Source organism: Hordeum vulgare, chromosome 4H (assembly GCF_904849725.1).
Source record: "Hordeum vulgare subsp. vulgare chromosome 4H, MorexV3_pseudomolecules_assembly, whole genome shotgun sequence".
NCBI lineage: Eukaryota > Viridiplantae > Streptophyta > Magnoliopsida > Poales > Poaceae > Hordeum > Hordeum vulgare.
The window spans coordinates 568,800,130-568,817,135 of record NC_058521.1 but is presented as its reverse complement, the minus strand read 5'-3'; the positions used below and the strand labels follow the sequence as shown (position 1 = coordinate 568,817,135).

The window sequence follows — 17,006 nt, the reverse complement described above, 5'->3', positions numbered from 1 at the left end:
AGATCCGCTAGCTAATTGGCGATAGCAAGTTATAAGTTTTCCTCTTTTTTACTGCACAATCTCTTATGTTTGATAATGCAAATTTTCTTAGGACACGGCTTTCGACGCAAAGGCGCCCGTTCACGGGCGCAAGAGCACTTATATAATAGGACAACATCAGCCCCGCACGCAAAGAAAAATCCATAAAAGGAAACGACCCGGTTCCTCCTCCAGTGTAATTAATTACATTTGTTTCTTTTTTTCAAAAAGCTACATCTTTTGAACCGAGCGTTAGAATTGAGTTTCGTTTTCACGACTGGCTTTCTTACGACGAGTTCTTTAAAAGTAGATCTCATATGGATAGGTTTTGACAATTTTTTTGGGCAACTTTAGTGTTATACGAAAGCAACTTATTTTTTAGCGTAGTTGAACTACCTATTTGGTTGATATTTGTAAAAATGAGAAAATCATACAAAACATAAGGCACATTTAGTGCTATGTACAAGTAATTGCATGCGGTTGATACTTAATTGCCTACAGATATTATGAATTTGCCAAACATTGATGCCTAGTTGCCTATTAATGATGATCACTTGCCTATGGTTGATGCTCAGTTGGCTACAAATACTGTGAAATTGCTCAATTTTGATGCTTAGTTACCTATTACTGATGATCAATTGCCTACGGTTGATGTTCAGTTGCCTACCATTGATGCACAGTTGCCTGCTATTCGTAAATAGTTGCCATAATTGCGCTCGAGTATCATAACTCTTGAGATAACATCACACCCTTGAGATAACATCAAACTGACTACTAACTCCGGTGTTAGTAGTCATCAAAAAGTTGAGAAAGTTGCTCATCAGTCCATTCTGGCACAGAAGACACTGAAACCATCCTATGACTGGAAGGTCGTGTTCCGCCAGTGGCAGATATTGAGCAATTTTCTTGAGTTGACTGGAGGGTACCCGCACTTGCGGCATGGATGCCCTTTTGCATGCCCTTTTGCTGATGCTCAGGCTTCCTGATCGAATTGTGACCAACGAGGAAATCATCTGGTATGTCATCCAGACCATTGCCATCGGAAAGCATCGCATCACTCTTAAGTTTTTTACTACTTGGCTGCATCAATTCATCGCCAGAGAGTTGCCTCAGATTTCCAGTACAGGAAGTTTGCGTACAGTCTCTGCTTCCAGCCATAACTGAGCTTCCACCAAGAATCGGCGCTGTGCATCTTGTGTCTGCACCCGGGTTTTCCTGCTGATGCTCATCCCTATTGTTGTTTGATACATGCTTGCGGGAGTGGTCTTGTACCATCTTTTGAAGTCCAATCTCCTGGGGCTTTTCTGAAGCATGGACGTCCATTCTCGAAGTGTTGTTGCTTGCACCATGTGTTCGACAATTACGACGAGAACCCTCGGCAACAGTTGTCTCCTTGTTATTGGGAACCATCATTTCACCACCTGTCAATTTTCTCATTATATCGTCAGCAGAACTTTCAGCTTCACTGCTTATTCCATACTTGGGTACGCTTACTCCTTGTTTCAGCTGGCAATTAGCTGGATTCATGCTAGAAAAGATTTTCTGCAGCTGCTGACTGGTGCTGAAGCCTGGCAAATTCTTTATTTGAGAACTTGAATCCATTTGCTCCACCCGTTTCTCGTGATGATTTTGTACATCATGAGTATCTTTGCCCGTTCTCAGACTACTACTATTAACAGCTTTTGCTGCACCACCATTATCGCACAAGACGACTATCTGACCATCCTTGGTCCTCGAGAGCTTACTGAGGATCGCTGTCATTCCATCAGATGTTTCAACTCGAGCTTCCCTTTCCATGTTATCTCCTTGGCCTGTAAAACTCATTGTTACTTTGCAACTCACTATGGAAAGCACAGCAAATCACCATCAATTTTTATTTGTTCTTTGGGGGGGGGGGGGGATGGAAAGCACGGCAAATCGCCATCAAATTTTATTGGGGGGATGAATAAAGAGAGAAATTTGCAAGTTACCAGGCTGTTGGCTTTGCCTTTCAGAATTACTTGATGGAACTGCTTGCTTACATGGGGAGACACTGTCATTTTGCAGCACCTGGGAATGTGAACATCATTATGAGTTCATGACCTAAGATGATCTTCTGATGCAATAGATACGACATATAAATATAACAGCATTTCAAAACTGAGAAGATATCATTTCGAACGTGCTTGCAAAAAATGATTATACAGTTTCAGGTCCTGAAACTTTAGAAGCAATTAAATTCAGGTAATTGTGCTGACAATACAAGTACCCGTGCATACAACTAGAACTCCACGCTATCTTCTCTGTTAATATAACCAGGTAATCCCTTTTGCCACGTTTCAAAAAAAGAACTGCAATCTATAACACACGTCCTTAACTTAAGTCTGAACAATTAAATAAAAACATGCGTGTCTAAGTGCAAGTAAGCTTCAATGTTCAATAGTGCTCTCTTTAAATCTCCTTTATTAGTCACAGCTGGATTTTTATGGGACAGATTCGTAGACGCATATTATGTCACCCTTCAAGTCTGTACAATATAAATTCTTCAAGTACCAGAAAGGGCAACATGGTAAAATTCAGTCATTAAAATGACATAATTTTGTCGGACATGAATTATTATGATAGTCCAAGTATAATAATTAATGAAACTTTTAAGGATGGAAGGGTATCAAAAACAAGCTAAGAGATACCACTTTTCATAAGAAACAGACTACATATATATAGCTACGTTAATCTGAGCCCAAAGCAGGCCACCATATTAAACCTAATCCGCACACACTGATAGTAGAAGTCAAGCAGTATGTGGTAAACTAATTGCTTTGTATTAAAATACATTACTTTGTAGTAAATTTAAGGAATCAGGAATGTGTAGTAAGATAACGCGTAACTTGCCTACGTCAGAACCTATAAAAGTGCAATATGTAAGTGTATGAACAATACCTTCTCAACGTTTTTCTGGGTAACATTCAGATAGCACACTGTGCTAGAAGGGCGAAGAACAGCCACCTGAAATCAAAAATAGCTTCAACAGTGAAAACAATTTCGTGGCAGAACAATGGAGTAGTTTTATAACAGGATTAACATTATTGTTCACAAGTTACATATCATTACCTGTTTGAGAACAATGACAGACCCAACTGATAAACCCTTTGAAAGGTTTTCATTTGAGAGAACTTTCTTGTGAACTGATGCATCAATAGTGCCAGATGGGTCCTATTAAGAACAACTCGTTGTTAATTGCTGCTAAGTATTGGAAAAAATACATATAATTATTATCTTCTAATCTTCTCCGGGCAAAACTAAGTTGTTGGAAACTCAATTAGATCAAAGTTACAACTCTCGAGACATGATGTAATACTGAAATATAACCTATCTGGCAAGCAAACAGTAGCTTCTCCTTCAAATTATTTAGAAGAAAACAATGGTCTCCCAAATGTCGTGATAAGAAGGACTACTTTTCTGGTTAATCTTTATGAATAGAACAAATTCTGCAGTTACAGCAAAAGAGAAATGCAACACGAACCATGGATTGGAACTTTTCCCAGTAACCAAATGAACTCGATGCAAAGAAAAAAAAAACTCACATTTCACATGGTAATCAGCGAAACTCAACGATGATGCTACAGAACTTCAAGAAACCAAACATAATAACATTAGGCCGTGATGTTCATGGTCACCTTCAGATTCAGAATGAGATCGCCGTATCCATTTGGTGTGCACAGTGTCACCACCCCGACAACCTGATCACAACCAACAACCCACGAACGAATCAATCCACCACACAAATATCACCAGCAGTGGCAAGATGGTATGTTTCGGAGAAAAAAGAAGATAGACAATGAGAAGGGAGGAGGAGAGAGTGCACGCACCCGACATGCTCGATCCAATGCCCGGTCGACTCGGATCTTCCCGATGCCTGGCTGCTGCCACCCGCGGTCGCCACCTGCGTTCCAAACCACATCAGATGCGAATCACAACAAACAGCGACACTCGAACCGGCATTTGAAAACGCTACCCGCCCTTTTCCATACCGAACTTGGACACGTGAGAGTTCCGAATCGAATGGAATCGCTTTCAGAACACGAAATGCAAAACCTTTGGCGGAAAGCGTTCCTATCAATTGGAGCTCACCGAGGTCCCGCAGTGCCCCGAGCCACGAGTCAAGCAGGAAGTCGGCGTCCGCAGCCTGGCCGCCGCCGCGAATCGCGGGGACGGATGATAGTGGGGAGCGGAGGCGCATCGCGGCCCGGACGGCGGAGGCGGAGGTGGGCTCGGGGATGCGCCAGTGGGAGGAACGCTGATGGGAAGTGGCGCAGCGGCGGAGGAGGGAGGAAGGTGGGTTGAGGTTGCGGTGGCGATGGAGGTCGGAGCCGTCGAGGTCTTTTACCGAGGCGGCGCGGCGGGGCAGTTGGGTTGGGCCAAAGGTTAGTGGAGGTGGAGTACAGGGGAAGGGTCCCCCAACCTGGCCAACGGCCCATGCTTCGCGGGCTGGCCCGGCATGCGGTTAAACGGACCGCGTCTGGCCCGCCGCACCCCAAGGGTTGTGCTCCTCTGCGGAGGAGAGACCAAAATGTCGACATGCCAAGGCGGTGTCTCGAAAAAAAATGACACGTCACGTTTAGTCGGAGGTACCTCCTTTTCCGGCGTCATGCTTCCCTTTCCTCCTCCCCTGTCCTTTTCTTCTCCCTCGAGCCCACCCTCATGGCGTCGCTGCGTCGTCCAAGCTGTCCGTAGATAGCCCTCCATGGCCAACCGGCAACCGCTCATGCCGAAGCTCCAAGCGTCCAGATCGAGTCGCCCTTGCGTCGTTCCTGACGGACCCCACGTTATCTGGCCAAAAATTGTGATGTCAATGCGTGCTTCGCCTCCTATAGTCGGGAGACGCCGCCGCTCCCAAGTAATTAGGTTAAAAAAATCACACGACCCGTAAGGGATCAACACGTGGTGAGGCACACGTGCCAGTACGACATGGTCAGTTTATAAACGAGTCGCTACGAGAGAAGATTAGGAATCTGAGATTCTGGAGAAGAAAACTATTCTCAGGTAGCGAGATACGTGAGAATGACATGTTGGGATACAAAATGGACCAGGTTCATGTGGTGCTAAAGAGTTGTGAAGAACAGAATGTAACTTCCGATTCAATAAAACAATATCTTCGTAAGCATATCAGTATTCAAAGAATCCTAAGCAACTATATACCTTAGGGTTTTTATATCCTTGTATGAAACATTCTTATTGGCAATATACTCCCATCTGCGCACTACATCCATCCTGCATCAAATGCACATCTATTGTTAGTTAACTCAATCTCAACATTCCATCTATCTTTGGTCCCATCTGGGTGTTCTTCATGGTGATCAATACAACAGAACTTCGAGCTAAGAAGTAACCTGGATTGTGTAGGAAAACCTAATAGGCAGCCTTGGCTAGCAACGCAACATGGTGGTAGTTTAGTGGATAAAACACCACAATCATTGTTTCAAAACAACATCCATTCTAATCTAGTATCCAGAGATTGATTCAAGTAAATCTTAAATACTCAAGATGTTTCTCGATGTAGACTCATTCAGTGCGCTGCTGACAACATCCTCCCATGCAGTAGACTCCAAAGCGTCCACCTTTGCCACACGACACAACACTGACTCTAGTGACACTACATCCCCTTCCGGCCTTCCCTATCAACTCCCCGAATTAACTTGGTCACACCATCCTTGCTTGGCGCAAAACCCTTAATACCCATCTCATCCAAAACCCGATCTGCTTCATGAAACGCCCCGGTAGCATAAATCTCGTCAAAGGGCCTTATGTACATCACGACAACGGGAGGGGCAGCCCCTTCTAGGCATATCCTCAACTAAGTCAGTCTCAAACTGGCATATCCTCTTTGAGCATCATCGCCTTGTCCACTTCCCCACTCCGATAGAGCTCCTTCATCAAACTGGCATACACATGAGCGTTCGGCCTCACATTTACCTATTTAGTCATGGCGTCCTTGACGTCAATTGCCTCCGCAAGCCAACAACAATCGCAAAATGCAGCAATTAGTGTGCCAAACGTGACAACGGTTGGGGTGACCCGTCGTTGTAATATTTCGTCAAACAAGAGGCGGGCGTGCTTGATGGAGCCAGACACTCTTGATACATCTTTAATGTATCTATAATTTATGAAGTATTCATATCATATTTACCTAAGTTTCACATGATTTTGGTGTACTTTTATATGATCTTTATGGACTAACCTATTAACCTAATGCCGAGTGTCAATTTCTGTTTTTTGACTATTTTTTGTTTTCCAGAAAATCCTAGCAAACAAAGTCCAAATGGCACGAAATTTTTTGGTGATTTTTTTGGAACATTAGAGACCTCTGAAGCTTCGAGGAAGGATCAGAAGAACCACGAGGGAGTCACGAGCTCACCTCATGCGCCCTGGGGGTATGAAGTGCCCTACGAGCTCATGGGTCCCATGTAACTTCGATTGGTGTGAAACTAACGTTGAAAATTATTGTAAATCGAGAAACCCTCAGAAGAAACCTTTGCTACTGCCCCCAATCCTCTGTTTTGAAGCGATCTCATCTTGATGCCTTCTTTGGCACCCTGCGAGAGAGGGAAATCATTACCGGAGGCCATCTTCATCATCCCCGCGGTCTCCATGATAAGGAGGGAGTAGTTCACTCTCTGGGCTGAGGGTACGTACCCGTAGCTATGTGTTTATCTCCCTCTCCCTCTCTCTTCCTCTCTCCTTTTCCTTCTCTCTTCCTCCCTCCCTCTCCCTCCCTCTCTCACTCTCTCTCTCCTCTCTCTCTGTGTGTGTGTCTGTGTCTCGTGATCTTGGAAGCCATGAAGTACATGCCAAAGGAGCCCACTACCATGCCTTGGAACTCGACATTGGTGGACCAGTTGTGGTTGTTAAACATTGTAATGTGTTCGGTGTAGATAAACCGGTTTAACTCCTCTATCTCTTTAGGTTGTTGAGATATGACTTGTATGTCAATCCAACTCCTAACCATATGTAATCTCTTTGTAACCCTAGATGGGATGTGCCTATATTAACACGAAACCGCCGCTGCCAAGGGCAAGCGTTCTCTCCTCTATTTTCCACATGGTATACAGAGATAATCTCTTCCACCGCATCTAGAAGTCATGTCTTCCTCCTCTGTCGTTGTCATGGCCACCCCCTCCATCGCATCCCTCGGACACACCATTGCCGAGAAGCTGACCAGGGAAAACTTCCTGGTCTGGAGGGCGCAAGTCCTGCCCCATGTTAGGGCTGCAGGCATGATGGGCTACCTCGATGGCTCCATCAAGGAACCCGCTGCTGAGCTCGTCTCGGAGACGGAGGTCTCCGGGAAGAAGGAGCTCATCGCGACGCCAAATCCTGAACATGTGGTTTGGGTAACTCAAGATCAGTAGGTGCTCACGTTTCTGCTTGCATCTCTCTCCCATGACATACTCCTTCAGGTTAGCAATTGTACAACTGTTGCGGCAACCTGGAAGGAGATCCTCTAAAGTTTCTCTTCGCAGTCACGGGCGCGCATCATCCAACTTCGGTCAATGATCGCAAGCACCAGGAAGGGTGACTCCTGTGTGGCATCCTACTACACCAAGATGAAAGGACTAGCTGATGAGCTGGCAGCGGCTGGAAAGCCTCTGGACGAAGATGACATCGTCTCCCACATCATCCAGGGGCTGATGCATGAACCGGAGTACAACGGCTTCGTCTTCGCCATCTCCACGCGCACCATCACCGACCAACCCATCGGCCTTGGTGAGCTCTTCTCCCTTCTTCTTGCTGCTGAAGCCCGGATCTCGACGCAAACCAACGCCTACTCTGCTAATCTCGCCTCTCGGGGTGGGGGGCGTGGACGTGGAAACGGCAACACCTCCCGTGGTGGCTACAACAACAATCACACGGGAGGGCGTGGCGGCTACGACAACTCTGGCGGCAACACCAACAACTCCCGCCAGGGTGGTGATCGTGGCAGTGATCGAAAATACGAGAACTGTCAGATCTGCAAAGAAAGTGGTCATGGGGCGTGGCGCTGCAAGAAGCGCTATGATCCCAACTACAACAACAACGTCCGCAACCCTGCGGGCAGTGGAGGTCGAGGTGGTGGCAACGGTGGAGGCGGTGGTAACCGATCTGCCAATGCTGCTCACTCCTATGGAGTAGATACCAACTGGTATCTTGATACTGGTGCCACCGACCATGTCACGGGGGAACTCGAGAAGCTTGCGGTGCATGATCGCTACACCGGCACAGAACAAATCCACACAGCTAGTGGTCAAGGTATGAGCATTGCCCATATTGGTCATTCAGTTTTATCAACCCCCCATGGTTCCTTAGCTCTCAACAACATCCTCCACTCTCCACAAGCTGATAAAAGTCTCCTCTCTGCATCACGTCTCATGGTTGATAACTATGCCTTTCTTGAAGTTTACCCTGAAATTGTTTTTGTTAAGGATCGGGACACTCGGAGAACCATTCTACAAAGCAAGAGTAAGGGTGGCTTGTTTCCAGTCTCTGGCCGTGAAGAAGTCCCTCATCCCCAAGCTCTTGGTGCAGTCATCCCATCTACTTCAAAGTGGCATAAACGTTTAGGGCATCCTGCCTTGCCAATAGTTCAGAAAGTTCTTCGTGATTTTAGTCTTCCTGTCTCCAATAAAAAAGATCACTTGCTAGTTTGTGATTCGTGTCAAAAGGCCAAGAGCCACCAACTTCCCTATGCCCGTTCCAGTAGTGTGTCAAAAGTTCCCTTAGAGCTTGTTTTCTCAGATGTGTGGGGTCCTGGACCCGTCTCTGTAGGCAGACAAAAATATTATGTGAGCTTTATAGATGATTTCAGTAAATTGAGCTGGATTTATTTACTCAAAAACAAATCTGATGTGTTTGAAAAATTCCACCTATTTCAACAACTTGTTGAGCGCATTTTGATCGTAAGATTCTTGCTATGCAAACAGACTGGGAAGGAGAGTATCAACACCTAAACACCTTTTTTGAGCGCATTGGAATTTCTCACCATGCCTCATGTCCCCATGCTCACCAGCAGAATGGCTCAGCTGAACGCAAACATCGCCACATCGTGGAAGTTGGGCTCTCCCTTCTTGCCCACGCCTTTATGCCCTTGAAATTTTGGGATGAGGCTTTCTCTACTGCCGTTTACCTCATAAACTGCGTCCCTAGTAGAGTTATCAACCACCAAACGCCACTTGAACGTCTCTATGGTATTAAACCAAACTACAATTTCCTTCGCATTTTTGGTTGTGCCGTGTGGCCAAACCTTCGTCCCTTCAACAAACATAAACTTGAGTTTCGGTCTAAGCAATGCGCTTTTCTTGGATATAGCACAATGCACAAAGGGTACAAATGTCTTGACATAGCCTCTGGCCGAGTCTATGTTTCATGAGATGTGGTGTTTGATGAGCACGTTTTTCCTTTTGCACAACTTCACCCAAATGTCGGTGCACAGCTCCGCAAGGAGCTTGTTTTACTACCGTCTCATCTCCTTCCTGCTATGCATCTATCGTCTGGGGAAGGGGATATTACTGTTGATCATATGCCAGTGTCTCATACCTCTGCTACTAATAATTTTGATGTTGCAAGTTCACAGGAAAATACTGCCGAAAACAGTGAAAATTCCCATGATTTTATGTCACCCAATGTTGCAGAATTATCCACAGCAGATCCGGCGGGAACTGCCTCGAGATCGGGTGCGCCAGGGAGATCTGCCTCGAGACTTGCAGCGCCAGGTGCTGCGCCACCGGTCGGGCGATCCTCCTCGGGAACTGCCGTGCCAGGTTCTGCGACATCGGTCGGGCGCGGTGCGCCGGACGGTTCCCCACACGCGGGGATAGGCGGGTCCCGGCTGGTCGGGCGCGAGATCAACCCCACAGGTGCGGGGGCAGGTGGGGCCCTGTCACGTGAGACTAGCCAACCACCGCTGGTGCGTGCCTCGCCCGAGGACGTGTCGGCTGGGTCCCCCGCCTCGGACTTTGGTGCGCCAGGTGCTGCGCCTGCGTCGTACCCCGCGACACCGGTCGGGGAGCAGCCCGCCGCCGACCCTGATTCCCATGCGGATCTGCATGGCGATCACCACCAGCCCGCCGAATCTGCACAGGAGTTTTCCTGTGGATCCTCTGCGGCCTCCGGATCTGCTGCCTCTTCGTCATCAAATCGTCTCCAACAACAAAACTCTCGTCCTGCTCCACCACCACCTGCCCGTGCACACACCAGATCTCAAGGGGGAGTTGTCAAACCCAAGGTATACCGTGACGGTTGTATTCGCTGGGGATCCTTTTGTGCCACAGGTGAACCTCAAACTCTAGCAGAAGCAGTTGGTGCACCACGATGGAAGGAGGCGATGGACGAGGAGTACTCTGCCCTTATGAGCAACAGGACCTGGCACTTAGTTCCGCCGACTAAAGGCAGAAATATCATTGATTGTAAATGGGTGTACAAGGTAAAAAGAAAGTCTGATGGCAGTATTGATAGGTACAAAGCACGCCTGGTGGCAAAGGGGTTTAAACAGAGGTATGGAATTGACTATGAGGACACATTTAGTCTTGTGGTCAAGGCTGCTACGATTAGGTTGATTCTTTCTATTGCAGTATCTCGCAATTGGTGCATGAGACAACTAGATGTGAAGAATGCGTTCCTGCATGGTGTTCTGGAAGAGGAAGTGTTCATGAGACAACCTTCTGGGTATGAGAATCCTAACTCACCTTATCATGTGTGCAAACTTGACAAAGCAATATATGGTCTGAAACAGGCACCTAGGGCTTGGTACTCTAGGCTGTCTGCAAAGCTACAAACTCTGGGTTTTGTACCTTCCAAGGGAGATACCTCGCTGTTTTTCTATCATAAGCATGGATTCACTATCTTTATGCTCATTTATGTTGATGATATAGTAGTTACCAGCTCCTCCTCTCGAGCAGTGGAGGCCTTGCTAAAGGATCTAGGCAAGGATTTTGCACTTAAGGATCTTGGAGACTTACACTTCTTTTTGGGTATTGAGGTAAAACGTGTACATACTGGCATTCTTCTGTCACAAGGAAAGTATGTACAGGAGATACTCCAACGGATAGGGATGAAGGGGTGTAAACCTTCGAGTACACCTTTATCCACTTCTGAGAAGTTATCTCTCCATGATGGGATCACACTAGGAACAGAAGATTCTAGTCAATATAGAAGTATTGTAGGAGCATTACAATATCTGACATTAACCAAGCCTGATATCTCATACTCAGTAAATAAAGTATGTCAGTTTTTACATGCTCCTACTAGTGTACATTGGACAACAGTAAAAAGGATCCTTAGGTACCTTCAAGGAACAAAGGATCATGGACTTAAAATCAGCAAAACAGATTCTATGCTTGTTAGTGCTTTTTCAGATGCAGATTGGGCAGGATGTCCTGATGATAGGAGATCCACTGGAGGCTTTGCTGTGTTTCTTGGAGGTAACTTAGTTTCATGGAGTGCTCGTAAACAACCCACAGTATCTAGGTCCAGTACTGAGGCTGAGTATAAAGCTTTGGCAAATGCAACTGCTGAAATCATTTGGGTTCAGAATTTGTTGACAGAGTTGGGTGTTCGACACCCAAAGGCAGCTTCATTATGGTGTGATAACCTTGGTGCAACATATTTGTCTGCTAATCCTGTTTTTCATGCTAGAACAAAGCATATTGAGATTGATTATCATTTTGTTCGTGAGAGAGTTGCAGATAAACTATTGAACATCAGATTTGTACCAACTCGTGATCAAGTGGCAGATGGGTTTACAAAACCCCTTACCCTTCGGCAGCTAGAAGCATTCAGAAGCAACCTCAACTTAGATAGTTGTGATTGAGGGGAAGTGTTAAACATTGTAATGTGTTCGGTGTAGATAAACCGGTTTAACTCCTCTATCTCTTTAGGTTGTTGAGATATGACTTGTATGTCAATCCAACTCCTAACCATATGTAATCTCTTTGTAACCCTAGATGGGATGTGCCTATATTAACACGAAACCGCCGCTGTCAAGGGCAAGCGTTCTCTCCTCTATTTTCCACAGTGGTGAGACTAGTCCATGCAAGCCGGAGTATGTGTCCATGCCACCCTTGTTGGTGGGTGCAGACACATGGTCATCGTCGCCTCAACGGAGAGGTGGTGCAAGCGCCTCCCACCTAGTAGCAGGAGGAGGAGCCGCAGAAGCCGCCAGCTTACCTATGGCAGCGGCCATATATAGTACGTCGACCTCATCAAGGACGACGACGAAGAGGACAACTGCGCATGAAGACGATGACGTTATCCAAGACAACCTCGGCGACGGCGATGAATCTATCTTCCTTTATATTTTTTAATTTAAGTTAAGTTTAAATGTGCGACCGGAACAAGTTTGAACTATTTTAACTTTGTGTTAATGTTTAATTAAGTTTATTGTATGCTTCTTAAAATGTATGATCGTTTTCTTAAAGTTAAAGTCGGAAAGTTTTCTTTTTGAAGGCTAAAGCTGGAAAGTTGCGATGTGGTTATCCAATTGGATGCACCTATAGGTGGACGGCCAAAACCGAACACGGTCATCCATTTTATGTCAAAACAGATAAAAACCGGATAAACCGGACATTCAGGCACAATCGTCCGTTTTCCTATTAAATGACAAAAACCGGACAAACCGGACATTCGTTTGGGGTCGCCCAACTGGTTGCGGACAGGGATGGAGGCGGATACGGCGCTGGTCGGGCTGAGGAAGAGACGAAGTGGGGCGGACTGCTGCGTCTAGATGATACGACGAGAGCTTGTTGCCAGCCATGGCGGCATTTGGCATCGCAATAGACAGAACACAGAAGCACAGAGCACGCAAAAATGAATTGAATTCACTACCTCGTAACCAGAGAGTCAAACTCAAAACCAAAAACATTTACACCTTCAATAGAGGAAATCACTGTAACCACCGACACTGCGCCGTTCGCTCGCGCAGAACAGCTCCGAGTAATCCCAAAGCTCCTGCAGCTCCGAGTAATCGCCGGCGTCGGCAGCGAACGCCGCTGTCCGCACATGGTCCGCAGCCGCACCAACGGTAACCGAGCCCGCGGCGGCGGACGTGAGATGGCTCGGTGCTCCAGAGACAGCGCTCGTCCTCTCGGCTGCGGCGGCGCGGCAGGGGCGCGGCCGGTGGAGCGGGGGCGCGTCGGCGGCTTCGGGGCCGGACTTGCCCGTGAGGCGCTGCACGAGGGACTTGAAGCCCGCGGCGTCGGAGGTGACGAACTGCGTCTCGATGTAGGTGACCTTGACGCCATTGCTGCCCATGGCCATGAACCTTGCTTGATCGAGAACCAACGTGCTGTGTGCGGCACTTCACTTGATCAATATTCAGTTTATCTAATCTATCTATCTATCTCCTCGTGCGGCCGACTCTGTTCTTGAACTGCTCACAACTTTTCCTCGCCGGAAAGCCTCAGGTTGTATGTGTGTGTTTGTGTGTGCCTTTTGCGAGCGTTGTGGAAACCATTATATACAGGACGGCTGAGATCCAGGAGAAGAGAAGTATTCTCGGCTGGTTGCGAGACACGCGAGAATGACATGTTGGGGGTGCAAGATGGACCGGTCGTGTGGTGTTAAATAGTTTGAGAAGCGCGGGTGGTAGCGGCTGAATACATAGAGAGAGAGAGAGAGAGAGAGAGAGAGAGAGAGAGAAGGTGTTTGACTGGTCCTGAGGAGGCGGTGCGAGCGGGACAGTGGTCAGCTTTTGGAGAAGGGGGGGGGGGGGGGGTTGGTCAACCGCTCGTGCGGGAGTATGGTTTTGACGGCTCTCGTTACACTTCCTTCGCCGTTGTTTCTCCGGGAGAGGATCTGTGACACGCAGGTGTCACAACCCACAGCCTCTCGGGCTTGCTTTTACTTCTGGATTTTGATTTTTAAACTTTTATTGTTGAAATTTGAGACGGGCCTAAGACCCATGAGACAATTTTAATAAATCTCTAAAGGTCAATGTAGGTGATGGCATGATAAGGTGGTGGTGTCAAGTTTAGTCTCACCCCGTTAGCAGAGAAGAAGTTGAACCCCTTTTATAAGTGTCTCTCTTCTACATGTTATTGAAACATTAGAAGAGAAGAGACCCTCACACACTCCTCCTCCGCCGTTCGCCTCGTCGCGTCGCGGGTTACGGCCCCCAAACGACAACGTTCCTCTTTCCTGCTGCCCAAAAACTTTGCATTAAGCTGTCTTTGTTTTCTTTTTTTTATTTTACTTATTTCAACATTTGTTTCGTCTTTTTTACTTAAGAAATTTCATTTTCATTTTCTACTTTTTGTAAGCAATTGCCAACCTATAAATCGGAAGCATTATTTTATGTTTTATTTCTCGTTTTATATTAGAGTTATAACTTCATGTGTTGTAACATGGTTGATAGGGGGGTTGTTGGTCTTTACATGTCCACCGCTAGACATGCAAGTGCATGGCCACAACCTGACTGCAACCTCCGTTTGGGGTTTGCCTTTTCCTACATATTTTTTGTTTCAACTTTCTTGATTTTTTTATATTTTCATTTTACCCTATTTGCTACATAGTTTTCTTATTTAATTTATCTTCTTCTTTTATTTTCATTTTGTCCTTTTCTTATTTATTTCTTATTTCTTTATTTCCCATTTTTAGTAGTTTTGAGATGTAGTAGCTAAAAATTGAGCCAATGTTGTTGTACAAAGAACACAAATGTACGATTTCATTGTTTTTCATATTTTAATCAAGCAAATACCCATAAGTATGTCTGTTGCATGTCTATTATTAGACATGCAACTCGAAACATTGCAACACGACTACAACTGTATGTGTCTAGGGTTGGAAGGGAACTTGTTGGGGCGAGTTGCATTTCGATCACTTGGCATGCATCTGCAAGCATTTTAACCCCCACTGCAACCGCATGTGCACACAATGGCTCCAACTGGGATGGAGGGGGGAGTTGTCGGGGCTAGTTGCATGCCTACCATGAGACATGCAACTGCATGCATCATAACATGACTGCAACTACACGAGTACAAAGCGACTATGACCGAGGTCGAGAGCGAGTTATCGGGAGCCAGTTCCATGTCCATCACTAGACATGCTTGGAAGATGTGCGCGCAAGCACTTGCTTCCTTTTTATCTCATATACTCTAGTCATGCAAATATTAAAAAAAAAGACACAAGCAACAATATGCTTATATATATAGCTATGTAGTACTCCCTCCGTTCCTAAATATAAGGTATATTTTTTTTAAAGTCAAACTTTTCTAACTTTGATCAGGTTTATTGATAAAAATATCAAATGTTTAGAATACCAAATCATCATTACTAGATTCATCATGAAATATATTTCTATATTTTGTATTTTTGGTATCGTAAATGTTTATATATTTTCCTATAAAGTTGGTCAAACATAGATATTCTTTGATTTTTTAAGAAATAATACACCTTATATAAAAGAACGGAGGAAGTATAAAACAAGCCCAGCCCAACCCAGCCTACATAACAACAAGAAAAGGCAGCACAAGGTAATAAAAATGTGAATGAGATCAAATTTATCTCATCTAGATGAATTTTAGGCACTTCTTTTTAAGTAAATAAATTTAATTGAGTTTTTCAAAATAAGCTGAATAAGAGGCATTTTATTTCAGCTTATCTTTTATATCTAAATAGCTAGCCCCCACTAATCTATTTCTCTCAACAAGCAAGCATGACACCTCATCAAGCAACATGAACTAGAAGAAGACTCACTCCAACATTCAATGAGTCATAGGAAAAGGTTCACCTCAACGGCTCAACATGCAAACATGCATGGTATATTTAATGGGAAGCTCTAGGCATGAGACGGCTGATGCCTCCCATCCCATCAGACCACCTGCTTGCCGTACGATTAGCGTTGTTTTGATGCGTCGGATGGATGAGTAAACCATTGGAAAGGTCTATGGTGGGCCTAGGTAGTTAACTGGAGTACATGCATGGGTCTTCATTAATTGAGTTTTTCTTTGTTGTAACTGCTTCCGTGAAGCACGTACAATATGCTAGCTTTCATACTCCTTCTGAACTATTTCATCTGTGCTTCCAAATTGGATAGGACATCTTTTTTCGAAGTATGACTTATTTTGAAACACAGAGAACATTATTTCCGTTGATAGTTTATATATAAATGTTCCTTTGGATATCCAAATTTGTATCCATTGTGATTTAAGCTTCCTTCGATCTGAAAGAAAATTATTTTTACTGAAGGGTTTGTTTTCAACGTAAGAAAACTATGCTTCGTAGGTACAGAATTTTATTCAGTTGCAAATGAAATTTTCTTCACTGTTTGATTGGTCCATGCTTCCTGAAATTACATGCTTCATGATTTCTAGGTTACTACTTCATAGGTTCTAGAATTTATATCATGACACACAACTGCCAATCAGCTACGTTTGTAATGATATAGTTGCATGCTTCCCAACTATTATAATACATTTTTGCTAAACATACGTAAAGTAATCATTTGGTAATCGCATGTGTTGCAATTTTTGTTGTTACTTGCTTCCTTCAAAGCCCTAATGCTTGAAATGTTGGAGCATAATAGCAGAATTTGTTGCTGATATATAATCAGAGTTTGTTTTGAACTACTAATATCCCTTTCGATCGGACGGAGTTTGCTTCCACAATATCATAAGCTTCTCCCATTACTTGTATTGCGTATAAAAAATTTCATCATGTCTAAAGCACATTTAGTAGTTCTAGTGCAGCCAAATTTTTAATTGACCAAAGCAAATTTAGATTTCAATGCAAGCAGATCCAATTGATATCGAAGCACTGTCAACTATGCTTAAAATCATGCTCCCACCGAGGACCGACTGCCATAAGCTTGCACCTTTACTGACCCACCGCCTCCGTCCATGTTATGATCATTAGGGCCTTCATAGGAGAATGAGTACTTCATATCAATAGTCATCAAGGCCTTGGCTGAGCACGGTGTTCGTATCCAAGACGCGAACTCATCACACTCAACGTTTGAAACTGGTGAAAGAATCAAGTAGCTC

General features: G+C 45.0%; 2 protein-coding genes across 2 annotated transcripts; both read right to left on the bottom strand.

Moving 5' to 3' along the window:
* Window positions 1–479: 479 nt before the first annotated feature.
* Window positions 480–4,743, bottom strand: LOC123450775. Its single transcript, XM_045127872.1, has 8 exons — window positions 4,630–4,743; window positions 4,129–4,459; window positions 3,867–3,940; window positions 3,675–3,737; window positions 3,109–3,210; window positions 2,938–3,003; window positions 1,989–2,067; window positions 480–1,829 (listed from the first exon to the last, which is right to left on the bottom strand). The coding sequence occupies exons 1-8, from the start codon at window positions 4,741–4,743 to the stop codon at window positions 805–807; spliced, it is 1,854 nt and encodes a 617-aa protein (XP_044983807.1). The 3' UTR covers window positions 480–804.
* An 8,091-nt stretch (window positions 4,744–12,834) lies between these two features.
* On the bottom strand, window positions 12,835–13,436 carry LOC123447105. Its single transcript, XM_045123675.1, has one exon. The coding sequence runs from the start codon at window positions 13,282–13,284 to the stop codon at window positions 12,898–12,900; it is 387 nt and encodes a 128-aa protein (XP_044979610.1). The 5' UTR covers window positions 13,285–13,436; the 3' UTR covers window positions 12,835–12,897.
* Between the last annotated feature and the right edge of the window lie 3,570 nt (window positions 13,437–17,006).

What these genes read in the sequence shown, in the direction of transcription:
- LOC123447105 (XM_045123675.1), bottom strand. Translation starts at nt 13,284, where the DNA reads ATGGCCATGGGCAGCAATGGCGTCAAGGTCACCTACATCGAGACGCAG.
- LOC123450775 (XM_045127872.1), bottom strand. Translation starts at nt 4,743, where the DNA reads ATGGAGGGCTATCTACGGACAGCTTGGACGACGCAGCGACGCCATGAG. An exon ending in GCATGACGCCGGAAAAGGAG is followed by an intron (nt 4,460 to 4,629) that starts GTACCTCCGACT and finishes GCCGTTGGCCAG; the next exon opens with GTTGGGGGACCCTTCCCCTG. An exon ending in CCCAGAAAAACGTTGAGAAG is followed by an intron (nt 2,068 to 2,937) that starts GTATTGTTCATA and finishes TCACATTCCCAG; the next exon opens with GTGCTGCAAAATGACAGTGT.